We start from the raw sequence: 27,969 nt of genomic DNA, 5'->3' as shown, positions 1-27,969 counted from the left end.
TGTTACAACTGGCACCCAATGTGGTAGGCAAATGAAAATTGTCACAATGTAACTAAATATTTACTACAACAAACACGAGCAATACGAAGAATACACCGAACAATACATTTCTAGCTGTCGGAGAATAAAATGGCAAAAACACCGTCTGGGTCACGTATAATAACCACTAACGGCCGAAAACCACTAAAGCTCATGAATTTAAATAACCCCAGGTACATATCTACTGGTGAACCCACATGCCTACTGGCCATCCGATATTAATAAACTTCTAGACTTGCTGGACTTCGCAGTTATAAAATACTAGACAAAAATGTTAGGTAACCGAATTTTATGACCTGTACTCCGATCATTCCCCGATAACCATAAAGTACGTTCAAAAATCCTAAACAAAGATATACACACCTCTAAGGTTATATAATGAAAAAAAAACAACTGGGAAGATAATAACTGGGAATAACTTAGATAACCTAATATCATTGGATATACTACTTAAAATAGAAACAGATATAGACATAGTGATTGATGATCTAACGACAAACATACAAGAAGTAGCGTGGAACACAATCCCAACAATCTGTCACAAAGATGAAATAAAGGAAATACCTCTATCAATTAAAGCGAAAATACGAGATAGAAGAAAACTAAGAAAACAATGGATAAAAAAAAGATCAATAGAATGTAGAAAAAACTAAAATATAGCAACTAAAGAGTTAAAATAGGCACTATCTAACTATAGAAACGAAATTATTCATAATTATCTAGAATCTCTAACCCCAAAGGAAGCCTCAGATTATGCACTATGGAGGTGCATAAAAAAGCTTAAACACCCACAACAGTTTAATCCACTAATCATAAATTGAAAAACGTGGGCAAGAAATGACAAAGCTGAAAACTAAAATTTCTAAAAACGCAGTAAAATCTCAGAAAGATGGAAAAGCCACCGGTCGAGATAATATCAATGTCGAAATACTAAAACTAATTGCAGATAACGAAAGTAACATCCTAGATTTAATAACAGCACTATTCAGTGGTATAGTATTCAGTGGTTCAAGGTATATGACACAGGTAAAATACCAATAAACTCGAATTTCTCACAATGCGATGATTATCGAATATTAAGCTTGATGTCTCATGTCCTTAAAACTTTTCTAGATTTGTGATTCCACATTCTAGATTTTCCAGATGAGTGACACTCAATTCGGATTTCGAAACGGATTGGGAACACGAGAGGCTCTTTTTGCTTTAAATGTGTTAACGCAACGATGCAGACATGCATGTAGATGTATATGCATGTTTTATTGACTATCGAAAAGCATTTGACTGCATTAACCATCAAAAGATGATCGAAATTCTGAGAACAACTGGAGTTGACGAACAAGACTTGCGAATTATCTCAGAACTATACTGGTACCAAACGGTAACAATTGAAATAGAGCACACAACATCCAAAGACATACAAATTCGACGAAGAGTGAGACAGGGTTGCGTCTTATCACCGCTACTGTTTAATTTGCACTCTGAGTCTATATTCAGAGAAGTATTAGACGAGGTCCAAGGTGGAATTAAGATTACCGGAATCAGCATAGACAACATCAGAGATGCTGATGATACCATCTTCAATAGCAAGCAACACACAAGAATTACAAAATATAATAAATGCGGTAGTTCATCACAGCGAAATTTTTTACATCTAAAAGTTTCCAAAACTAAAACTTTAGTATTTTCAAAGACACCAATAAACGTACAGGTGTATGCCAAGGGTCAAATAATAGAACAGGTAAATTCCATAAAATATGTGGGAGCAAATATCAATAGTCAGTGTAATCCAAAAAAAGAAATCCTATCAAGAATCGAACAAGCAAGGAAAACATTCATGAGCATAAAACATTTTTTACAAGATCAGACCTTAGTCTACAGCTTAGAATCCAAATGATCAGATGTTACGTTTTTTTTTGTCTTATTGTATGGCTGTGAAAGTTGGACAATGGACTTTGAAATAGAAAAGAGAATAGATGCCTTTAAGATGTATATAATAATATATAGACGAATGTTGAGAATTCCATGGGTACAAAGAGTTATTAATGTTGAGGTACTTCGTCGCATGTGTAAACAAAAAGAATTAATAAGAATAATCAAAGAGAGGAAAATGCAATACTTGGGTCATGTGTTGAGAGGCGAAAGATATGAATTACTTCAAGTTATACTGGAAGGAAAAGTACAGGGCAAAAGATCAGTAGGAAGACGCCAGAACTCGTGGCTGAAAGACCTGAGGAGATGGTTCGACCGCTCATCCGCAGAAATCTTTCGCGCAGCAGTTTCCAGAACTATAATTGCCATTTGGATCGCCAACCTTCGAAAGGAGACATAAGATAAAGAAATAGAAAAAACACTAAATGCACCATTCCAAATGAACCAGCCGATAGAAAACTTCTAGTTAGTGAAACCAGAAATATGAATGAATGAGCTTAACATTAAGAAAGCCCCGGGAAATAATCTTAACACAGGTAGAATGCTACAGGAATGTACACAAAAATGCTTCAAATTAATTAATTAAATCAATAAGTATATGATACTCACCCTGTATGTTTAATTTTCGCAACTTGTTCTTCAACCCCCGTAGATGCATTCAACGAATCATAGGTAGGCACTGGTGCAGGCCTAAGGTGCGGAGGAATGGAACTGTCAACGGGAGGGGAGTTCCACTCATCCGTAAGGCTAGTGGTGGCGAGACTAATCCTAAAATCTCTGTCTACTGAATCAAATCTCTTGAAACTGCCTGTGCTGCAATTTAGTTGGATATCCGAGTCAGAATGAACCTGAAATGAATAAATAACAGTTTAAATTTTGTCTCAATTAATTTAGAAAATGTAATAAGGAGAGACCGAAATAGATGCAACAGAAAACAGAGCAAATATGCCCATATATATATATATATTATTATATGCACAAAGTAGAGGCAAATTTTTGTTTTGTTATTAAAATTTGCTTTTAAAAACCAACTCGTATAATAATAATATTCAAGAATGTCTTGCTAGTATTTAAAAAGTCGTATTTTTAATAATTATTAATTAATTTATAATTAAACAATAATTTAAGAATTACAGTAACCATACATACTATAGTAGATAGAAAATTTCACAAACTAGTATTATCGTTATCAAACCAATTGACAATATATATTTTTTTAAAATTTGCATTAAAATATAAGGATTTCTATCTTTGTATAAATGTTTATAAAACGAAAAACTTTTTTTAACGTCAACAGAAGTTATTGGGGCATTTTAAAAATTGTTTATGTTGGAAGACATTAGTTCAAGATCTGCTACAGGATCACCTTGATAAACTTTCGCAACTTTTTCCAAAATAGAAAACCCTAGAAAGTTTTTGTTTAAAACATATTGCAATTTATTTCCTACATGTATGATACTGTTCTTTTAACTATAAGAAAAAAGTCTGTAACATGATTGATCAAATCGACTGATTTACAAAGAGTCAATTTTTTTAAGTTTTTTTATGTCCTCACCAAGAAATTTAAAAGTTAAGCTTATGTATGCTAGATTCTAAGGTAAATTAGATAACTGAACAAGGCGTTTACATTCCTCCAGTTTCGCTAAACTGGAATCTGTTAGTTATGCAATAAAACTTTTTATTCCTTGAAAATACTGCGCATAAAAATATTGCTTGTATCCAAGTGACCCATCACGTGATAATAGGTAAAAGGGGTAATGGAATATTACCCAGACGTTCTTTGTTAATTTTATAAAAACTTTTCGACAATATTTATATTAAAATTTCATAAGAAAATTTAGTCTTATTTCTTGCTTATGAGCTAGACATGCTACATGAATTAACTTTCTACAGACTATCTATTAAGTTCTGTGCTGTCTTCACAATACAGCAAACCCTTTGTATATCATTGTTGCTTAACAAACACATAGCGTGCTATGGTGGATATAACGTATCCACCATTTTCAAGAAAAAAAATATCCCAGTGGTCGTCGTGGACATGCGTTGTGCACCAGCTTAGAATTTATGTTTAGGCACGGTGAGTAACGGAAATGCACCAAATCACTGACTAATGCATATGAAGAGGTTTATAAAGCATATACAAAAATATAGTTCAGTTGGTTTCTGTGTTTCACACATGGCAAGTCTTTACAAATGTTTAAATTTTTGAGAATGTCATCAAAGAATAATTTTTAGTTGAAACTTCTTGTGAGTCAGTTCCTTCTTGTTTTGTCAAAGATAAAATGTCAGATGTCAATGTAACATGTAAATAGTAAAATATTGGTAGTGAAATCTGAATTTTTACTTTTCACTATAGTTTTTCCTAAATCTCGCTATTGTTACTTTTATCTTTCGTTATTTCTTAATGTAATACAAAAGAATTAACAAAAATAACGTCGACAATAAGTTCCACAACTAACTTTTTATACCATTTTATGCTTTTTTGAAGAGGGAAATTGTAGGACTCTTTTTGATCTGAAACTTAAAAGTAGTTGTAAAGGTACTTCTAACACCAAAACTAATGTTTATATACCTGAAATATCAATATAACTTTTATGGTTGTTGTATTCTATTACTGCTTTGGGTTTTTGAACTGTTTCTCTTCGTTTTTCAATTGTAATCATATCCGGAATGTACGTAATATTCAGAAGTAGAACATATCTCTTATCCTTCGACTTCTCCACAAATATTCCTGTATTGCTCTCTTGCATTATTAGTTGGCCCTTTTGTTACTTGATTATTATTCTTCTGTTCTTTTTCGTAAAACATCGTCAATACTTTTACCTTCACAACCGAAAGTTAACTGGAATTTACTGGAACGCATTCCCAAGGCCAAACAGCTTTTCCGCACGTGATTGCAGCATTGTCATACACTTGAATAGTCTGCAAATAGTCTGCTTAGCCGAAGTTAAGCTGCAGGCTACCAGCGGGGTCACAGGTGGCGGATAGTGGATGGCCTTCAGATATAAAGGTTAGTTGCGAATATACTGAATAAGCAATCCCCGACCAAGCAGCGGCGATACTGGAGGATGTAGTTGGTATGCCTTAGGAAAGCATACCTTATAAAATGATACAATAACCCAAGGAAAGTATTGTGACATTGCGAGTATTGCCATTAAATAAACATAGCCCAGTTCCCCTATCCTGGAAACGGAAGCAGCGTTTTCAGTAGCAAGTTGTAGCGTATAGGAATGGATCCTGGACCAGCTCATCATTGGACACTAGAAGGCACGATTAAAGCAATTTTAATGGCTCCTACACTGCGATGAGGAAAGCAAGGGGAAACTACCTCATTAAACATCCCTAGTCCCTTAGCATGGCAAGTATCAGTATTAATACGTCACAGTTTACTGTATAACAAGGATAACAAGGCTCCTCAGGTCGTTAACCAGAGAAATCCCTGTTCTTTAAAACTCCACAGATCAACAATTACGATCGCTACGTGGAATATGAGAACAATGTACGAGGAGGGCAAGACACAAAATGCAATTAAGGAAATGGATAGACTTGCTATCGATATAATGGGTGTAAGTGAAATGCGCTGGACTGGATCTGGACAGTGCACAGTACATGACCACCAGATTTATGACTCCGGAAACAGCGAAGACCTACATATTAACAGAGTTGGTATCATAGTGAATTAAAACATCTCTAAATACGTCACAAACTTCGTCCCAATCTCAAAGAGAATACTCCCTATTCAGTTTAACACCTTCCCTGGTAAGACCAACATAATTCAGGTATATGCACCTACTGCAGACAAATCAGACGAAGAGATCGAAACTTTCTATTCGGAACTAATGAGCGTCCTGAAAAAACTTCACAAAAACGAAATAAAAATGCTTATAGGAGCCTTAAATGCCAAAGTGGGAAATGGTAGATGTGGAGAAACCGCAGGACCCTTTAAACTAAGGAAACAAAACGAACGCGGAGATCGCCTGATCACCTTTGCTGTGGAAGAATAACTGGTAATCACCAACACTCTTTAAACTACCAGCTAGGAGATTATATACGTGGAAATCACCTCAAGACCCCAGATCACATCATTAGAAATCAAATTGATTACATTATGGTGAATAAAAGATTCAGAAACGCAATAGAATCAGCCAAAACATATCCTGGTAATATCGGATCGGACCATAACCCATTGGTAGTTCACATCAGGCTAAAGCTGAAGAAGATAGAGTGCAAAAGCAAGAAAATACAATTTAGGACCATTAAAAAATAAAGACATCAGGCACCCGATACAAAACTATATAGAAAAAGAATTAAAAAATACAGACAAAGCTAATGGACCAGATAACGAAATGGCAAAACTACAACAAATTAACCAGACAATCCTAGATAAATATCTTCGCCCAACAACGGTTCAAAAAAAAAAGTGGATTACTGATAAAATCCTAAATATGATGGAGAATAGAAGAAGAGCTAAAAACAGAGACATGTGGGAGTATAAACGAATTGACAAAGAAATAAGAAAACAAAAGAGAAATATCATATATAAAATAAGAAATCATTAGAGAAATCAAAAACAAATGGTTGGAAGATGCAGAGAATGCAGAGAAACAGAATCATTGGAAAGTAGACACGACTCGTTTAATCTCCACAAGAAGGTAAAAGATTCAGCAGGAATGTACAAACCCAAGAGATCAGGACATATGATATGATATGATAGAATGATGAAGACATTTGATGACGACAGAGATAACAACAAGATAATTATGGAATATGACACAGGACCATCAATCACTCAAGACGAAGTCAAAGCCGCAATTAAAGCAACTTAAGCAGGCAAAGCACTAGGGCCAGACAACTTTCATTCAGATTTTCTAAAAATCATGGGAGACGAAGGAGTAAAATGGCTTACGACGACGTTCAATAAAATCTATGACTCGGGAGAAATCCCAGAGAGCTGGTTAAATTCTACATTTATTACTATACCTAAAAAACCTAATGCAAAAAAATGCATGCGAAAAGTATCGTATTATCAGTCTAGTGAGCCACATTCTTAAGACCTTCTTAAAGACAATACACAGAAGAATTTATCAGAACTGCGAGTCACAGATCTCACGAACGCAGTTTGGATTCAGGGATGCGTTAGGTACAAGAGAAGCCTTGTTCGCGGTTCAGGTATTATTTCAAAGGTACAAGACGTCAACTGCGATATTTATGTATGCTTTATCGACTATCAGAAAGCTTTCGACAGAATCAAGCACGATAAGCTCATGGATATACTAAAGGCAACTGATCTGGATAACAAAGACCTTCGAGTAATCAAGAACATATACTACAGCCAATCAGTAACCATTGGGGTGAAAAACCAACTAACAGAAGAAGTTACAATAAAGAGAGGAGTACGGGAGGGCTGCATACTCTCTCCCCTATTATTAAACGTCTATTCGGAACACATCATGAGCCAGGCCTTAGAGCATATCGAAGAGGGTATTCTCATAAATGGTGAGCACCTGAATAACATCAGATATGCAGACAACACCATCCTTTTTGCAGACAGTTTAGAAGGTTTACAGACACTACTAACGCAATTGTAAAGAATCAGTCAAGAATACGGGCTTGATTTTAATATCAAGAAAACAAAGTACATGGTCATCAGTAAGAAGTATATTGCACCTAGTCAATTACTAGTAGATTAGCAACACATACTCCAAGTGCCCCGTTACTACTATTTAGGAACCACCATAAACGACCAATGGAACCACTCAGTTGAGATAAAACAAAGAATTGAAAAAGCCAGGTCAGCATTTGTCAGAATGAGCAAGATATTTAAGAGCCACGACCTACCCTTAAAAACGAAAATCCGTTTATTGAGATGCTACGTATTTACAGTGCTGCTCTATGGGGTTGAATCATGGACACTAACCGAGGCATCCATGGGAAAACTCGAGGCGTTTGAGATGTGGTGTTATAGATGGATACTGAGGATCTCCTCTGTGGACCAAATAACAAACATTGAGGTTCTACGTCGGATGGATAAAACATGTGAAATTATATCCACAGTGAAACAGTGTGAAAACAATCACAGATATAACCTGCTGCAACTTATATTGCGGGAAAAGGTCTACGGAAAGAGCGGACCAGGAAGAAGAAGAATATCTTGGCTCCAGAACTTACGAAAATAGTTTTCCTTGACCACTTCAGGACTATTTCGAGCTGCGGTCAATAAAGTTAGAATTGCCATGCTAGTAGCCAACATCCGTAATGGATACGCACCACAAGAAGAAGAAGAAGTCTCCAATCATTGGTGGAAAGCGCTTGTCCACAGGTATTGTGAATACCCGTTATCCACCAACAAAAAAAATTAATATTGTCAAGGAGACATATTTTTCCAACAAAGATTACCTATATGTGTTCAAAAACGTCATAAAAAACAACATTTACGAAAAAAAGTAAGCCCTGGTGCCTTTTTTTGTTCATGGTGGCACTCTATGTGTTAACACTTTATCGTATAATATACTTTTTAGTAGAAAAAAACGGGACAACTTATCTTTAAAAAAACGTATTATGGCCAAATTTTTGGTATTCTACAATTGCTTTGACCCAATAAGGTAACGTTTATTTTTTACATCTTCGGGTAAAACCCCTATTATTAAATGTAACATACAGCGCCTCCGTGAATCAAGTACTTTTGTCAACTATAAAATAAAATCGAGTTATCGGCAACAAATTTTCGAATTTTTCTTATTGTCTCATCGTAGCAAATCTCCATATATTTTTTTTCTTAAGGTACTTTCATCGGGAATGTTAAATTCAGCATATTTCTGCAAAAAATGGAGTAAACGCGATATTTTTCACCATTGAAATTGGAATTCTCGAAGATAACAAGTAATCGCAAAGGCACTAGTTAAAAAGTTGCTGCTTAGTTTTTTGAGTCTCTGAGCACTGCGCCATTCTCAATTGTTCTTTTAAATTTGGCTCTTTAAGATTTTTTTCACACTTTTTAAGGTGAGAAGGTTTGCTTGCTGATCGATTAAACATAAGAAATCTTAAACAAAAAGACAGAGCTTATTCACACTTTTTGTTGTAGCATTTCTATTTCCCCTCGTATGTATTAAAACACCAAAAAATATTTTCAATCCTGTTCGCATCGTTGGGATTGATAATATAAAGTTTCTGGTTTGTATATAATAATTTTAATTGCATTCTTTTGATAGTGATCTCGCTTAATATTGCGCATCAAATAAATATCCACTTAGATTGCTGAGAAACTTATGCGGGGAGGCAAATGATTTTTAAGAATGACGTCACTCTTGATGGAATCGCTTCCAAGGTCAGTCGGTTTCATATTTTAGACCGGATTTTTCTTTTTTAAATTCGTTATTTTTGTTTGTTATCCGTTTTTGTTATGGAAATATAATGTAAAATAAGTAACTCTCGGTGAAATCGCTGCCAAAGTCAGTCGGTTTCATTGTTTAGTCCAAATTGTCTTATAATTCCTTATTGTGTTGTTCGTTGTTGGTTTTTGTTATTGGAAAATGTGTGGATAGTAGCATTGTGAAATTTAAGTCAAGTTTGGATTGAAATTCAAAAGAAATAGCTTGCGGGTGTAGTCTACAAAGCTGTTTCAATTTAAAAGGTGAACTTTTACTCAAAATGCGATCTGTCAGTTTTTGTTAAGTTAATCACCGATTGTTCGTGCTGTGTTTTATCTGAGAGATTTGTAAGACGGCGTTTCCAACCATTTGAGAGGTCCACATGGTTTTGGAAGGAAATTGAATGGCCGAGTTTTGAAGACTGCAGTTTTAAATTGTCTATTTTCTTTCCCTGGTCATTTCAGACTAATTTGCAGCTTGAGTGCGGCACAGTTGTGTCTGTTTGCAGTGTTTTGATCAAGTCCCCATTTCAAAAACTTTCTTAAAGGAAATACATCAGCCAGAGTGATATAAGGTACTTTTTGTTAAACATTTTTCCAAGTAAAAATAGATATTTTTTATTAATAAAAAAAATCTGCTTTCATAAGAAACTAAAAGATTGGGTTAAATAAAATTATAAGTTTTATGGATTAGCTAATTATCATATTCTTCTTCTTCTTCTTCGTCTAGCCATTCACGTCCACATCTGAACATAAGCCTCTTCAAGTCTTCCTTTCCATTGTTTTTTATTGTACGCTACTTGTAGCCAATTTTTCCCGGCAGTCCTTTTCAGATCATCTGTCCATCTCATAGGAGGTCTGCCTCTGGGTCTTTTGTGTTGGTATGGTCTCCAGGTTAAAATTGATCTGTGCCATTTGTTTAGATCGTTCCTAGCTACATGTCCAGCGTATTCCCATTTCAACTTTAATGATTTTTGCACCACATCGGTGACTTTGGTTTTCTGTCTTATCCATGTGTTTGTTTTCTTGTCCTTAAGTGATATACCTAGCATTGCTCTTTTCATCGCGTGTTGAGTGACTCTAAGTATATTCATATTCTTTTTTGTGATTTTCCATGTTTGTAATTCCACAAACATGGAATTATCATATTAGTTTTCTTTAAATAAAGTTAACTGTTATAATTAAAATTAGTGTTTGAAAAAGGTTTAATATTTAATTTCGACATATGACAGTTAATATTATCCATTTCGGACATTTGGTACATAACCATAAATTTGAATTGTTTTGTTTGAAGGTTAACCTCAATGTAAGCTCCGTTGAAAAATCTAGATATTTTCATTTTAATAATAATTTATATTCCGATAGTGTCCCCAACGTCTGGAGCTTGTTGTAAATCGTTACTAATAGCGAAATTGTAAGTTTTTTTTTTAATTTTGTTCATATTATTTGTAATAACTGTTGATGTGAAGTAATAATAAATATGCAATGTTTATCTCTAAACCAGCAGTTGTAGCACTATTCCCTTTAAAAAGATTTTCACTCTTTAATATTTTTTAGGAAAGAAAAGGCTTTCTTTCCATCCAGCGAGAAGATTCTTTTAAACGGCGTCCAAATTTAAATAGTTTAGGAACCTTCTTGTGTGTGTGTTGCCCAGGAAATCTCTGTAAGTATCTTTTGATTTCTTTGTAGTTATTCCATCTAGCCACTCTTTTATTCTCTTACTTACGACCCAGCTCTCCAACCAAACCAAGAGTGACCATTCGCGAACGTTTCAGTTTGTTTGCTTACCCTATCTCCAGCTCAGTTATTGCTCAGTCTCCAATTTCAACCCCCTATAAGTGATACCCAATGTGGTAGGCAAATTATACCATTAAATTGTGTACCGAAACATGAGTTTGCAATGGCTTGCACTTATCTTAAAATGAAAATAGTTACTTAAAATTTTAGAGCAAGCTCAACAAAATACTTTTACTACATTCAGCTTTATTTCAGGATATGGCCGAATCCAAGCACTCAGTTGGACATTACGATATAAACAAATCAAAGTCACGGTTACGTGACGTAAAATTACACTATAAATGCACTTTTAAAATTTGCCTCAATACAGAACTTTACACTGTTTGACGCAAAAACCATAAATAAAATTATTGTTAAGTTTCGAGATTTATAAAGCTACTTATTCCTAAAAGCTTCACTGACAATTCCGCCCTTTTGGATTTCCGTAAAACTCGTCCTACTAAAAGTGTTCATGTATGTTTCATTTTGTTTGTATATTAGGATTTTTAATTGTTTACTAGTTTACCTAAAACCTTTCATTAAATAGCAGAAGCCATAAATTGATTCAAAGAAACAGAGGTTTTATTACACGTGAGATTTGAATGAATAATTTCGAGAAAAGGTCGACACATTCAGAAAATATTGGCATTTTACATATATTTTTTTTATAAAAATTGCAGATATATGCAATACTTATCTTGTAAAAATATGAAATTTATGCCAAAATAAATGTCAGATTTGAAAACAATACATTTTGCATATATTCCTCTCTCTAGTAAGCAGGTATATATACAATGATTGACTAAATTATTTCCCTCTTGCATATTTTCGTATTACAATTTAAAAAAAAAACTTTTATTATTTTTTTAAACTCCCACAAATAACCCTCGGTACTTTCCAGATGTTTAATTTCTTTTTATTTTGTATATTATACCCTCACCTACCACTTTTCATCATAAATCTTTGGATAACATTTTTTAATTTTTTTTTTTAATTAAAGTTGAGCTAATTTGACTGGTCTATTAGGTAAAGTATTTAAAAGCATCTTTATAGAATATATCAAAGAAAATAATCAAAATGAAAGCTTTTAACCTTATTTTCGAAACTATCGCATATAAAATTACTTCCAAGAAATACCAAAACATCCGTACGTTACAGGAAGTTTAACAATTCCATTGATTTTCGCCGAACCAAATAGCTTCGGGTGAAATATATCTTGCATGTTCTGTACTTGATTTGACAGAATTAGCAAGTTGTTTCAAAGGATTTCTCTTTACATTCACTTTCCTGTAGAGTCTAGCTTTTAGAAATTATGTTATACGTTGTTAATAGATATAAAGATGAGGGTGTTAAGTTCATTTCCCGTGTGCTTTACTCTATGTCTAGAATAAATAGTGTACGAGGGGTTTGAAATTTAAGTTTAAAAATTGGCAAAGAAATACAAATTGTATTTATATTAAGCTGTACGAATTAGTGAATATAACAAATAAAGAGAGCACAAATATACATAATACCTTCGCTGAAACACATAGTAATTGGCGAAACATATCTTGCATCTTCTGTACTTGATTTCTATTTATATCCATTTTTTGCATATGTTATACGTGGTAAATAGATTTAATTATAAAGGTCATATGTTCATTTCCTGTGTGCTTAGCTTTATCTTCTTCTCTATTCTTTTTGGTTCTACATCCCTAAGTGAGCCTTGGCCAGGTTTACTATTTTCCTCCACTTTTGTGGGTCTTGTGCAGCAATCTCCCATCGTTGTACCTCCATTTTACGTAGAATAATCGTTACTGCATATTTTCATCTTCTTCTTGGGTGAACAACTGACTTCCTGTCATCGGGTGTTTCCTAGAGAGTTGTATTTAGTAGCCTTTCATCATTCGATCTCAGAAGATATCCTGTCCACCTTATCCGATTTGCATTAACGTTACCGTACTATGTTTTCTTCTCCATAAAAGAGTTCCTGTTTATGTCTTCGTCTCCTCTCTTCTGTTATCTCGTGTTTACAAGGCTCAAATATTTTATATTACGTTATTATGGGGTGAATTACAGTTTAGTATACAAATATTGAATATGTTGCTTATATGAGTCCATTTCAAAAAGAAATAAGAAATGACATGATAGATATGACAGATATGAAATTTTGTACAATGTCTGGTACAAAATATATAGTAATTAAAACAATATTATATATGTGCAATTCATTTAGTGACTAAATATTTAAATTATACATAAATGTATATTCTAATCTAATTTATGAAATTAATCTAATGCAACATTAATGAATTGTATTAGAAACTAAATAGATCAGATTTACAATAATTTCACAGTTATTAATCAACATTTGGTAATGAAATAATACGCAAAATAAATATTAAATATACTAAGTGACATAGAAATCCGAACACCCAGTTTAAATGATTTTATTTTAATAAAATTTTGTATAAGAACTTAATGAAGCATAATAAGTAAATGATTAAAATTTCAAAATGATTGCATTGCTTTAAAGCCCTTTTACCTTTAATAATGTGTGGATGCACCCCGATGGGTTACGCATTCTCCAACGCGCCTAGGCATGCTTCTGATCAGGTGGTCAATGTCCTCTTATGGTATCTCATTCCAGGCAACCATCAACTCCTCTCGAAGTGCTTGTAGAGTCTGAGAAGGACGTTGCAAATTGAGCAATCTCCTACCCATCATATCTCACACGTGCTCAATTGGGGATAAGTCGGGAGATCTTGGTGGCGATGCTAACAATGTGACATTATTATGTTGAAAGAAGTCTATTGTGACTATTGCAACATGTGGTCGGGCATTATCTTGTTGGAAAGTTGGATTTGCCAGGGTGTCAAGATAGGGTAAAACGTGGGGTTCTAGAACTTCTTGGATATAACGCTGCGCGTTCATGTTACCTCTGATGAAGATTAAAGGTGACCTGGAACCATAAGCTATAACACCCCAAACCATAACTCCAACAGTGTGATAAACATGTCTTTCAACAAAAAACTGTGGATTCCTCCTTTCACCACGTCGCCTTCTAACCCTCGCTCGACCATTGTGCATACCTAAATAAAATCGAGACTCGTCACTAAAGACAATACTGTTCCATTCCTGATTCCAGAGTGACCGTTTTCTGCACCACTAAAGGCGATTACGGCGGTGTTCTGGAGTTAAAGGGACGACCCAGTGTCGTCGGTATGAAAACAGGCCAAAACTTCTCATTCGTCGGTAAACATTTCGCATGCCAATAGGTCTTCCGTGTTCTGCAAACCATTCATTTGAAATGGAGCTGGTAGTGGAGCAACGGTCTCTTAAGGCCAATAATCTTAGGCGGCGATCTTCACGGTCTGTTGTTCTACGGCGGCGTCCAGTGCGCCTTGCTCTTTGCGTACGGCCTTCTTGAAGCCATGCCTGACAACACCTAATCACGGTGTCTACACCTCTTTGCACTCTAACTGCAACTTCCCGAAAAGAAAGTCCAGCTTCCCGAAGTCCCATTATACGGCCCCTATCAAACTCACTAAGTTGGTGAAATCGTACAGTCCGTACTCTAGGCATCGTAACCAATCGTAAAGAATGTCAAGAACCACAATCCGCCAAATCTGGATCACTACTGCGGCTGAAATATTCATTTTTAGATTGTTAGTGAATTTAAAAACAAAAAGTATAAAAACCGGAATCTCCAACTGAGATAAGGCTAAAAACTTTATCACTTGTTTTTTTCAGTAAGATAAATAAATTACACCAAATTTTATTGAAATAAAATCATTTAAACTGGGTGTTCGGATTTCTATGTCACTTAGTATACAAAAGTGGAAAAACAATTGTTAGTCTGTATGAACTATTTTTAATGGTTTATGTAAAATATTAATTTTAAATATTTTATTGTAAAAAAAAAGAGAGAGAGAGAAGAAGAGAGAGATAGAGATAGAGTGGGAGAGAGAGTGAGGTTGAGCCTTGTTAAGACGCATAAATTCTTTATAAGGGTCCAAAAAGTTACTAAATTATTCAAAGCAATAATGTTGGTATTCTGAAATAGAAGAAAATTAAGAAGCGGATGTGGATTTAACTTCACATAGTGGTTGAACTATTTAAAAGGACTAATAGTGTAACGTAATATTTTGCCTACCACAAATATGGGGGTATTATTAGTAAGTATTATTATGGGGGTTGAAAGTTGGGGACAGAAACTATTGGGGTGAAGACAGGGCAAGAAAAATAAACGAAACTTATGCGAACGGCACTCAGGGTTTGTTTGGAGTAGCTGGGTCGTGGATAAGTTGAATGGCAAGGGGGTTGGATTGGGGCAATTACAAAAATGAAACAAAGGGGTACTTATATAAGTCTCTTGGAACAAATGGACAAACAAAACAACAGGAAGGACCTCTAGCAATTTAAAATGGACGCCGCTTCGAGGTGCCAAATTGTAACGATTACAACTAGTTGTAACTATTGAAATAATTATTAGAAATACCAAAATGGTTAGAACACTTTTCTAAAATAAAAAGACAAAATGGTTCAGAGAAATAAATTAAACATTTATTGCTATCTCAACACAAACAGTTACAAAATACAGATGGCACAAAAAATACTATATTAATAGTTACAGAGATTTATACCAAAATAATGAAGAAAAAATTTACATATATCCTATTAATTTACAAACTCTGTTACTACAAAACTTACAAATGTTACTGGGCTATAAACTATGGCAAATAAAAAATTATCTTTTTAAATAATGAAAGCAATTATTATTATTAAAAAAAGTCTGTCTTTACTTTGAAATTAAACACAAAAAGTTACCAGGATTTTCACTAAACTACTTTAAATTTTCTGTAATCTGGAATTTCTGGGGATAGAACTGAGCTTCACTGGAATTTTTGGGGGTATAAACTGGACTCTAACTCTCTGCGTAACGAACACATGAACAAATTAATCTCCAAACTGCCAAAAAGCCTGGGATGACAACCAGGGAGAAACAAAACGAGGATGGAAACAACGATTCTTCCAAACCTCACTTAAACTGCAACTACACATTAAACACATTAAACTGCTACTATTAACTCTACACATTTTCCATAAAAAAGGACGAAGAACGAGAAAAAAATACAAATTCGACGTAGAATTTGGGCTAAATGCTGAAGCTTCCGCTCTTGACCACGCCTCAGCGAGAGTGAGCAATTATCTTTTAAATTCATTCGCTTAACTTAGTATAAACAAAACACTTACAACGGTAACGGTAACGCACAATATTCTAAAAGCGGCTAAACGATCAAAGAATGCCAAGAAAATACCCATCTGTGAAAAAATAAACAAACTCTAAAATGGTTTATAATCGACCTCGGGAAGCAATCAAGAATTGAAAGTATTCGGTATTTTAATACATACGAGTAGTAAATGAAATACACTAAAAATATTCTTTGATATTTTAGCAAATACGAGGGGATTTGCAAATGCTACAATAGTAAAATTTTTGTTTTATTTGAGCTTATAAATTGCCATGACAAGATCTACCATACCTACTGAAAAGATCATTGGTAACTATATTCACACTATTTCTGTAATATTTTATTATTTTTTAATAGTGGTCATTTTTATTTTCAAATGGTATACCTCTGTTTAATTAAAACAAATTTTGAAAAGCATCGTCTGAACGACTCTTTTATGTTATGTTGGTGAATATCGGACCACATAAAATTCTGTTTAATAAGTAGGTACCTTAAAAAAAACGATCAGAAGCCTTGGAAGCGTATCGAACCCAAAGTAACCATAATAATTACATAAACTATAAAAATATAGCAGCCCAAACCAGACGATTATTTAAAACAAAGAAAAAAAGAAGTTGGATAAATTTTTTAAATAGTCTAAACAAAAGCACACCTCTCTCAAAAATATGGTCGACCGTCAGATCAATTTCCAATAACTCTCAGTACAACAAAAAACCTCAAGTTTCTGAAAATCTCATTAAACAGATGTTAGACCAACTTGCATCTTCATCTGCCTCTGGTAATGTTGGTAGGATTTAAGAAATTTTTCGTTTTAATACTAGTATAGATTCCATCTCCAAACCTTTTACTCCTTCAGAACTAGATTTCGCACTAAAAAAAAGTAGAAATACAGCCCCCGGCTTAGACGGTTTTACTTATAAGATATTGGACAAATTGCCGTCAAATGCCAAAGATGTTCTCTTACAAATCTTTAATATTTGGCGGTTGTGTCACCTCGGGGGAAGTGGTCTAACCACCTTCTGTTATTTTCGGGTGCTCTGTAGAGGGCTTCGAATATCGCTGTCGAGAGCTCCTCGAGCTCCTCTACTTAAGTCCATTTTTGGGTTATGGACTTGGAAAATACTTATCTTCGGTGTCTTGCCTTGAAAAAGGCAAGATATTTCTTACATGACAATTTCTTCGTCGGAATAAAACACCAAGTTAAGTTGAAACAATTCTCAGCCACAGAGTATGGAAAATAAATGCAGGAAGCAGAGCCCCGAGAGCATTAAACTCTCGGAGAGCCCGTGAGGGACTGACCTGGCTAACCTGAAAATCGCCAGTATTTATATGCGCTGTTCGAGCGATAAATAGAGATTTCCAGGTCAAAAGCCAATGGGAAAATTCGAGGCGGGGCGGTGCGCATCGAAATGCGTACTAGTACAGACTATGGCATTCGATGACATCCCCCCCTCCTCTGGAGACTCTGCGGCTGGGAAAAATATTTATTGAATAAAAATACAATAAAAGATACATGTGAAAATACACAAGAAAATATGCATAAAAATACAAGTAAAATTGTTCAAAATAATCCACACAACACTGCACTACTTACGGGGGGAGTAAGGTGGTGATGATGGCATCTCAAGCTCCTACAGGTCTATCCTCGGTGGGCGTGCTAACTCCTCCAACGGGTTCGTCTTCTTCTCGGTCGTCCGGATCCCATCTGCCATATCCAACGGGGTTTCGTAGGGTACCAGTGTGCCGAAGCCTACGTGGTCGTCCAACCACTTTCGGTAGGGGGTGATGACTGGGTCTACTCCGGGACTTCCATCGGCATCTGGGGCTTCTAACTTCGAATAAGCCTGGCATGTCAAAGGTGTCTGCACGACGTAAGGCATCAGGTCTGCAGAAGGTCTCGATGTCGGAGTGTTAGATTATTGCTTTCTAACACTACGTCAATGGTGTGTTGCCTTCTGTGAATTCGAGCTGGGTCGTGGATTCGGATTTTAACCACGTTGTCGCGCGCCATGTCACCTCGGGGGAACAAATAAGGGTCTAACCACCTTCTGTTATCTCCGGGTGCTCTGTAGAGGGCTTCGAATATTGCTGTCGAGAGCTCCTCTACTTAAGTCCATTTTCGGGTTATGGACTTGGAAAAGACTTATCTTCGGTGTCTTGCCTTGAAAAAGGCAAGATATTTCTTACATGACAATTTCTTCGTCGGAATAAAACACCAAGTTAAGTTGAAACAATTCTCAGCCACAAAGTATGGAAAATAAATGCAGGAAGCAGAGCCCCGAGAGCATTAAATTCTCGGAGAGAGTTCACATAGAACAAGATTAAAAAGACCAGATCCTCTGGATCTTTAGTATTAGTAACTCTGGAAAAACAGAGTGTAATATCTAGAACAGAGTAGAGCGAAATAAATGATAAAGGTTTAATGCAATATGTAAAATATATATGTGCTTATTGATTTTCTATTTTCTATGGTAAACTTTTTACAATCTAACCTCAAATGATTCACTCAGCAGATAAAAACAATGTGGTCATGCGTACGTAGTCCAATTAAGATTATTTGTGTATTAATCAAACGGGGACCAAGTCATTTAACATATTATAATGATTACTATTTTTATCTATATATTTTTTTGCTAAAAGTAAATATTAAATTACCAAATATCCATTTGCGTTGTAGTGTCCTTTTAATCGTGTCAAAGAAGCTTTCTCTTCTTTGTTAGATTGTATCCAGGCCTGTATCCATCCAATGAAATCAAGCGAGTGGAAAAAAACAAAAAAAGCTATTATTAAGATAGCAATGACGCAGAGGATAGCTACAGCGAGTTGTACGTTGCCCATCTGAAAAAAAGAGCAAAGGATTAGTCATATAAGAGTGAAGTATAAAAAGTCAATCTTTCTTAATCAATTGTGCCACATTTGGTCCGTATTCCATACAATATTGTTTGAACTATCGTTTAGTTATTTAATAAGATGAAATTTATTCAAATTAAAACATTCCTTTATTTTAAATAAATATTTATAGCAAAGAAGCTAATATATTAAAAAAAGATATACATAAATATATAAAGTGTGCAAGAGGACACAGATCTATAATAGACTATGTCATTGTAAATCTATAAAGCGTATAAATTTACATCAACAAAGACGGCAACAACATTTCCAAACATCTTCAACATATAACCGTTGATTGAATAACCTATTCAATCAACGATATAACTGAAAACAATATAAATTTAGAATTGTTCAACATAAAATAAAGCTCTATAGGCAAAAAGCAATAAATAAAAAAAGACTAGGTAACTTCCAATCAATTTATTCTACCATAGACTGTACATCCTCACGTCTCCGGTACAGCAAAATTAAATAATGCCGATACAAGAAGTATTCTTAAATTTATGTGGAATTAATGATTACGACGTGGAATGAATGAGAAACGGTTAACGATAACTTGTACATTATATTATATTTCACATGTAGGCGGATCATTTTAGACAATAAATATGAATGAGTAAGAAGTCTCTGTTCAATTCGTAATCGCGTTATCACCAAGGTTAGCACGCTGTTACATCATATTTAATTTGTTTCAGTGTCGTTTAAGAAGATTGCCACTCGTTTTTCCACTTGCACAAAACTCTTTTTCTTCTTCTTCTTCTTCCTCTTCCTACTTTATAAATAGGCTTTAATGTCTGTTTTACTTCGGTTTTTAGCCTCAATTGACGTTGTCTGACCATCTTTTCCTCGGTCGTCCCAATGATCTTCTTTCATTTGGCGATTTGTCTCTTGCTATTCGTACTATTCTATTTTTTGTCATTTTTTCAATGTGTTGATTCCATTTCATTTTTCTTCTTTTAGTCCACGCGTTTATTTCCTCTATATCACATTTCGCTCGTATTTCCACACTTCTTAGTCTGTCTCTCAGAGTTTGGTTTGTTATTTTTCGTAAGACCTTCATTTCTGTTGTTTCCAGTAGTCTATGTGTTTTCGCCGTATCTGCTCTTGTTTCCGCTGTGTACGTTATTATCGGTCATATTGTTGATTTATATATCCTGGTTTTCTTTTCCGTTGTGAGGTATTTGTTTCTCCAGATTGTGTTGTTGAGACATCCTGCTGCTCTGTTTGCCATGTTCACTTGTTTTTGTACTTCTTCTTCCACTTTTCCGTAGCTTGACAGTTTTATTCCCAAGTATTCAGTTTCCATCACTTGTTCTATTATTTTGTTATTTACGACTAGTTTACATCTTCTCGGTTCCGCTGATATCACTATCATTTTAGTGTTCTCTGTTGAGATCTCCATGTTGTATATGAGCGCCGTATTTTCGAATTCTTTAATTATTCTTTGTAGGTCATCTTCATTTTCAGCTGTTATTATGGCGTCGTCGGCGTAGCATATTATCCTTATTTCCCTTTCTCCCATTCTATATCCTCTTCTTTTTTAACTTTCTTTATGATTTTATCCATTATCAGATTAAATATTAATGGGCTCAGCGAATCTTCTTGCCTAATGCCAGTTTCATATTTGATAGGTTGCGATAGTTTTCCTTTACATCTTACCATAGCTATGTTATTTTTATATATATTCTCAATGGTTTTTACTAAATTTAGTGATATTCACTTTTTATATAATAAATGTATCGCGTCCCGAATTCTCACTCTATCAAACGCTTTCTTTAAATCTATCAGACACATAATATATGCTGGTTTGTTGTATTCCAGCGACTTTTCTTTTATTTGTCTTATTAAAAAACTGCATCCTTGCATGATCTTCCTATCCGAAATCCTAGATTTATTGCTCGATAATTATTGGGGTCTTTCTTTTCTCCTTTTTTGAAGAACATCACCATGATCGCTCTCCTCCATTCATCTGGTATTCATTATTCAAATAATTCATTTTGCTTCACTTCTCTTTCCACTAATGTTTGTAGCTCATCATAGAATTCTTCTTTATCGATGTCAGGTTTGCAGTCTTCTGGTACATATAACCCTATTATGTTAATAATTTTGCTGTTCGCCCTAATTTTTACTAAAAGTATTCTCTGAGATATGTTCTCTAGGCTCTTTCTATATCGGCACACAGGAATTTCACTTGCGCACTGCTCTGCTCTTTCGTTGATAAATCTGATACTCCTAGAATTTACTTGAGCCTGCATGAGTTCAGTTTTATCAGTTTCTTAAGAGGATCTTTGAGATAGATCTGTTTAAGGTTTGAAGGGCGCTTAGTAAGTCACTTAAGATAAGTAAGAAATTTCATTAGAATTTATATGCATGATAGCTTTGAGCACTGCATAGAGCTCAGCGGACAAAATCGTAAAGTAGGTTATGAGACAAAATTAATATGTATCGCTAAGGGTAACGAGTACAGCGCCTACTGATCGACCTTAGTTAGCAAATGGACTAATTCCAGTAGGTCAGAAGTAAAATCTTGAAGTATCTTAAAAGGATCTTGCACGCCGATAACATTGCTTACAATAATAACACGGTTATATGATTTTGTTGATTTTCTCGATTTTATTAATGTATGTTCCATTTCGCTTTTAACCTTCTTGACCCTGGATTTAGATGTAGGTACAGTAAATGGTTCTTCAGTATTACTTGCTCCTAGGAAGATTGATATTTATTACTTTGCAGCCGTCATCCATAATATTAAGTTTTCCTTGACATTTATTAATTTTAGGATTTTTCAGATTATTTGCTGATTTTTCTTCGATAGAAATTTGTTCGTTTAATAAAAATGTAACTGCAGGTTGAGATATGATTTCAAGCGAAGAAGAAGAAATATGTCGACTGTTACTTAAATTTATAATTGAATTTGTTGTTAATTCCAGTTTATGGGAATAGTTGGTAGCGATGTGTCTAGACCTTTTGCAGTTACAACAAGGGAAAGTGTAAGGAAAAAGAGAACCTGGAAGACGAAGCACATCCTTGTTGAAAGATTTAAAACAGTGGAGTGGAAAAACAACAATAGAGCTCTTCAGAACTGCTGCAGATAGAGTAAACGTGATGATCGTCAATGTCCTTAAAGGATGAGGCACACAAAGACGAAGAAAAACAGGTCACAGTTTCTTGAGATAAAAATATTCGATATGTTGTATTTTTGAAGTCTAAGATGAATAAATCAGGTAAGATACCATAGGGACTAACGTATGTTTGTCTTCTTAAACTCAAAATATGATTGTATTCAAGAAGAGTGGAATTAGTTCTTAGAAAAGTGACTAGGGAGACTATATTAAGTCCAACAGTTCGTGTGATATCATGAGACATATGTTTGAGAAAACAATGCGTTCTGCCGGTGATATTAGTCTTTTAGATTGTACAATATTGTTTTGGGTTTTTGTTTCTTTATGGTTTTGCATGAATTCGTTCGAACAATTTTTGTTTGCAAGGTACATGCAAATCCGATTAGTAGATAGTCGACAAGAAAATATAATATTTTTGAGATGAATAAGGTTGCCCAAAGGAATTAAGTAATCTTGCAGTTGAGAAATTGTGTAGAAGTTGCTGACAAAAAAGTTTTGTTAGTACTTGTCTGTAATTGCGATACATGTGGTGTATCAGAGAGTCTCTTAATATTAGGTTCCATTTTTTATTTTAACGCGAGACCTGTGTTCAAAACTACTACACACCTGACCAGTAATTAAACAGATAATAACGTAGTAATAAATGTAACTTAAGACGTACCTTATTGATGGTTGTTAAATTACAAAAACTGGTTTACTACGTTATTGTATACAATACTAATACAATTTTTGACAAGGCGAAGCTGTTTAAATGTTTTTTAAACAAACTGTAACAATAAATTTTTCTCCCAGACAAATTTTTTTAGATTTCTTGGATCATTATAAACAAAAAAGGTTTGTTCTATGTTTTCCCTAACAATGATCGTTTTCGAGTTTGAATAATTTAAAACTAAAAAAAAAAAACGCAAAATGACGATTTTCTAGACTAAAAAAGAAGTAAAAATATTATTTCTTAAATCATCAAGTGCCTAAATTCAAGCTCAAGCGTTCTTCTATCAGCTCTCGATGAAAATTCTGGGCTCTTATTATATACATGCTCATCACATCAATAAATATGGAAGAATGGTCCGACAAGAGACCAAAGGAAGGTTTAATATCTAAAAGATACTAATTTCTTTATTGATAACAAAATCGATGGGATCCGGTATTTTACTTCTATCTGTAGGCCAGTAGGTTGGTTGTCCAGTAGAAATTAGCGTCAAATTATTGTCGTTTAAACTTTTAATAAGTTCTCTTTCGCGTGTTGTTATCAATCTTGAACCCCATCTTGTATGTTTTGTTTTAAAATCAACTGCTGCAATAAAGTGATCACCAATCCCATTAAAATAACTAAAGACACACCATATGAATAGTTATTTTGCACATCACTAGATCGGTGTTTGTGCAAAACCATTTTAAAATTTTCAACTTATGCTTCCAATAGTATATTAGACCTAATGTTTCTCCAAAGTCTAAAATATACCTTACCACAATGGATTTAAAAGTATTGTATAAAGTACATAGATGAATTTACTTTTAAACGAAGCTGTACTTATAAGCAGTTTTTTTAATTTTTAAATGTAGAAGCTTGTTAAAATTTTTTTTGTTACGTAAAACGTTAGTTTTGACCCTGATAAGATTAAAAAATGAATAATATGTACCTCTGTTTTTTAGTTAATATTACTAAAACTGACAAAAACTTTGTAAATCTTTTATCTCTAATAAAAAAATGACAATAAAGGGCAAACCGAAATGAGACTTTGCACTTTGTCTTTTAAAAGGCGTCCGTCCCGCTGACGCTACATTATTCTATATACAAAGGTCAACTTAATGTGATTTAAACACTAAACAATGTTGGTTGAATTTCAAAATATAAAGAACAAATTTTGTTATGATATACGCCTCAAAGGAAAATATAATATAAAATTATAACAGAATATCATAAGACAATCTAAGAAAACGTCTGCTTCATCGTTCTTGACGTGCTATTAGCTGATTCAACATAGTCGTGATTTTTTAATTTATCTTTAAATTGGTGGCTACAGTTAGTCATTTCTATGTTCATATAAGTTGTAGCATTGACTTTGGGTAGCAAAGCCTTCTAAGGTTCATGTCAAAAAATTGTTGTATTGCTATAGTCTCAAAGTTAATTTCATTTGTCCTAACTTTGACTTTATTATCCAATTATAAATACGTTACAATAAAAAATAATGTTTATTAAACTTTCAAACAAACATAATTTGTAAAAAAAAAACAATAAACACCTTGTTTATTAATACCAAAAATACTTAAAAATTTTATTAATAAACACGTATTAATAAAAAACAGATAATGACATATATTGTCATCAATAATCTTATACTTTAAAACAGATTGCAGTTATTTATATAATTTAGATAGTAAACAGCAAGGAAAATTCTTTATTTAAATCTTTAATATCTCACAACAAAAAAATTAAAAATCAAATGAATATTTGACTACAATCTAAACAAATAACATTGGTCACTGTTTTGCTTTATTATAAAATTAACGTTACTAAATTATAATGTAACATTAAGTAACATACTCCAAAAAAAAACTAACAATAAACTCTCAACAAAAAATGGTGAAAGTTACTGTCCCTAACAGCAAAAAAACATCATTATAAAATATTTCACACACAATAGTTTGTAGACATTTGAAGATAGGGCCATAGTCCTGGATAAAAACAGGTGATCCTGTAGATGTAAAAATACAATATCTTTGCCTCTTCAGCAAAAATATTGATAAGGGCAGTTAGCCTCGAAATGACAGAGGGAGGTTGTGTGAAAAATACTGGCAGTAAGTGAATTGCCAGTCGGACTCTATAAATAAGTGAAAAAAGGATCTCTTACTATCGCAATTAATTAAAGACGAATAGTGAACAACTTACCACAAAATTGTGATGTTCTTAATAACTAAACTATAAATATGTACGTCTAAATGCATATTGATACAAATAATAACTGACAACTGAGAACTTCAATCAGATAGTAGCTTTTTATAAATTAGGCCTAACTAAATTAATTTTTGGGAAGGCGATGTGTACCTTACCTTAAAACCAATAAAATTTTAAAGGGAATTATGAATAATTAATACTTGAATGGAGTGGTTTAAAAGAAAACGTATTCGTTTATCGAATACTATAGCACCAAACATAATTTTTTACTAAAAGGCTATTTTAAGTTTAAGGGTATTTTAAACACTCATACTTATTCGAACCGATAAAAATTAATAATGATAATAAGGAATTTTAACCTGCTGCAGGGTGTCAGGAAACTGTTATTGGCGATCAAAAACCACGATTTTAGTTTTACTGTAGTTAACTTCAATTGAGTCCAAATTTAGCACTTTTTACCTCGAGTTTTTTAGTAAGTTAGTAATTTCTTCTGGAGTAGAGGCTAGAAGTGTAGTGTCGTCTGTGAAATGCAAGTTAGATATCTTGATACCAACTAGGTCTACTCCTTAGGCCAGACGCCTGGGTACCAAATTTAATTACACAATCGATGTAGTATTCTCACTCCACATACCGGAAGATGCTTCTTGACATCAGCAGTAATAAAATAATAGCCTGCTGCTTTATTTAACTTAAATATTTTCAGAGCGAATTACACTTCGGAAAAAAGTATGTCAGGTTCAGATTCAAAGCTAATGTGGTGTGTCCCTGTTGAAGAAGAGTGGAGAGTGTAGGCCTGACATAAAGGCTTACAATACGCCCTCCAAAGTTCTATAACCTTGTCCAAATCCGTCTGTACATTGCCTTTATCATCTTTGATAGACCAAGATTTCTGCTTGAATTTACGCGTGAGTAGTCTGACTCTCGGGGGAACCTGTAACCCCTAGAGAGTGCGTTCTCAGGTGGCGGATAGAGGAATGACCGATCCGATTTACCGGTGGGTAGGAGGGAAATAAAATACCTCCCGTGGACCAACAGGTAATTCACCGAATGATTGCCGGTATAAGCGGTCCCACTATTTACTGGCCAACGGTTCGGGCGGATGAGCTAGTATGTGGAAGGGCACTCTTTTGTCCTGAGATCGAGAAATCAGTCTTGAAGGCGGATGAACCAAGGATGGTCAAGGAAGGATGCAGAAGGCAACGGGGAACCACTGCATTAAGGACTCATAGAGTACCCCTAGTTAAGTCATTATGGTGTACACCAAAAAAACTGGAAAACCTACTGATCATGGGAGTAGAATACCAAGATCCGGCAGAGTGAGAGAAACACTTGGTCGTAAACATGTGAAATTCTTGTACTAGAGCGCAGAAACCAACAACTTTAAGAGTTGCAACGTGGAATGTTAAAAGTTTGATATCTGCAGGAAAACTGGATAATGTTGAACAAGAAATAAATAGACTAAACATCGATGTTTTAGGAATCAGCGATACACAATGGCCAGGATCTGGGAAATGTTCAACACGAAATGATGGCGTACCTATTTATATTATTACTCCGGAATCTACAACAACACCCATCTTAACGGAGTTGGAATCATCATTTCAAAGAAATGGAAAAACTCTCTGATTACCTGTACCCCTTATTCAGAGCGCTTAATATTAATACAAATTAAAGAAAGACATAACTTAATAAATCTTATTCAAGTCTATGCACCAACAGCAGATAAAGATGACAATGAAATAGAACAATTTTACAATGATTTAGAAGAAATGCTGAAAACAATAAAAAAGCAACACATTAACATAATAATGGGCGATCTTAATGCCAAGTTGGGTCAAGGTAAGGTAGGAGAACAAGTAGGAAACTATGGACTGGGAAACAGAAATGACAGAGGTGATCGATTGATTCAATTTTGCCAAAGCGAAGACTTCGTAATACCAAACACCTTTTTTAAATTACCTCCCCGACAGTTATATACATGGACATCTCCACAACATACCAAAGAAAAAATAGTGAGAAATCAAATAGACTACATTACGATAACCAGGAGGTATCGTAATGCTGTTAAATGTACTAAGACCTACCCAGGAGCTGATATAGGCTCAGATCATATTCCGGTAGTTACTATGATAGAGGCGAGACCAAAAAAGATTAGAAGATCACACAGAAAGGCACTAGATTTAAATAAACTTAGAAACAAAAATATACGACAAGAAACAAGAGAAGAAATAAATGAAAACCTCCGTTCAGTGCAGCAACAAATTAACGATACAAATAACGTTAACCAAAAATTAAAGTACATAAATACAGCTATACAAACTCTTACAAAAACAACAACAAAGAATAAGGGGTGGATGACACAAGATATACTAGACTTGATGAAACAAAGAAGAAAGATGAAGAATTACCAAGACAAATACAAAGAAATAAACAAACCCATAAACAAGAGAATAAAATAAGCCAAAGAGGCGTGAATTAAAGAACAGTGTGAAGAAATAGAAACCTATGAGAAAAAGTACGATGTGTTCAATATGCACAAAAAAGTAAAAGAGATAACAGGAAGCGTAAAGAAATGCCAAGTAGGTAAACTTAAAGACAAAGATGGAAATCTTATTGTAAATCTAGAGAATAAAATAAAAAGATGGACAGAATACCTGAATGAATTATTTGAAGACGATATAAACAACTTAACTCAGATAATGAATAACTGTCCAA

General features: G+C 34.2%; 1 protein-coding gene across 2 annotated transcripts in view; it reads right to left on the bottom strand.

The window, feature by feature from the left end:
- LOC140432420 (synaptotagmin-12-like) overlaps window positions 1-27,969 on the bottom strand; it is a 169,595-nt gene that overhangs the window by 77,394 nt on the left and 64,232 nt on the right. For both annotated transcript variants that reach the window (XM_072520309.1, XM_072520308.1), the window contains exons 2-3: window positions 19,000-19,182; window positions 2,578-2,816 (exon numbers count right to left, since the gene is read on the bottom strand). In XM_072520309.1, coding sequence (XP_072376410.1) covers window positions 2,578-2,816; window positions 19,000-19,182 — 422 coding nt within the window. The remainder of the gene's footprint in view (window positions 1-2,577; window positions 2,817-18,999; window positions 19,183-27,969) is intronic.

The sequence above is a fragment of the Diabrotica undecimpunctata genome, chromosome 1 (genome assembly GCF_040954645.1).
Source record: "Diabrotica undecimpunctata isolate CICGRU chromosome 1, icDiaUnde3, whole genome shotgun sequence".
NCBI lineage: Eukaryota > Metazoa > Arthropoda > Insecta > Coleoptera > Chrysomelidae > Diabrotica > Diabrotica undecimpunctata.
This window is presented reverse-complemented; position numbering and strand designations above follow the sequence as displayed.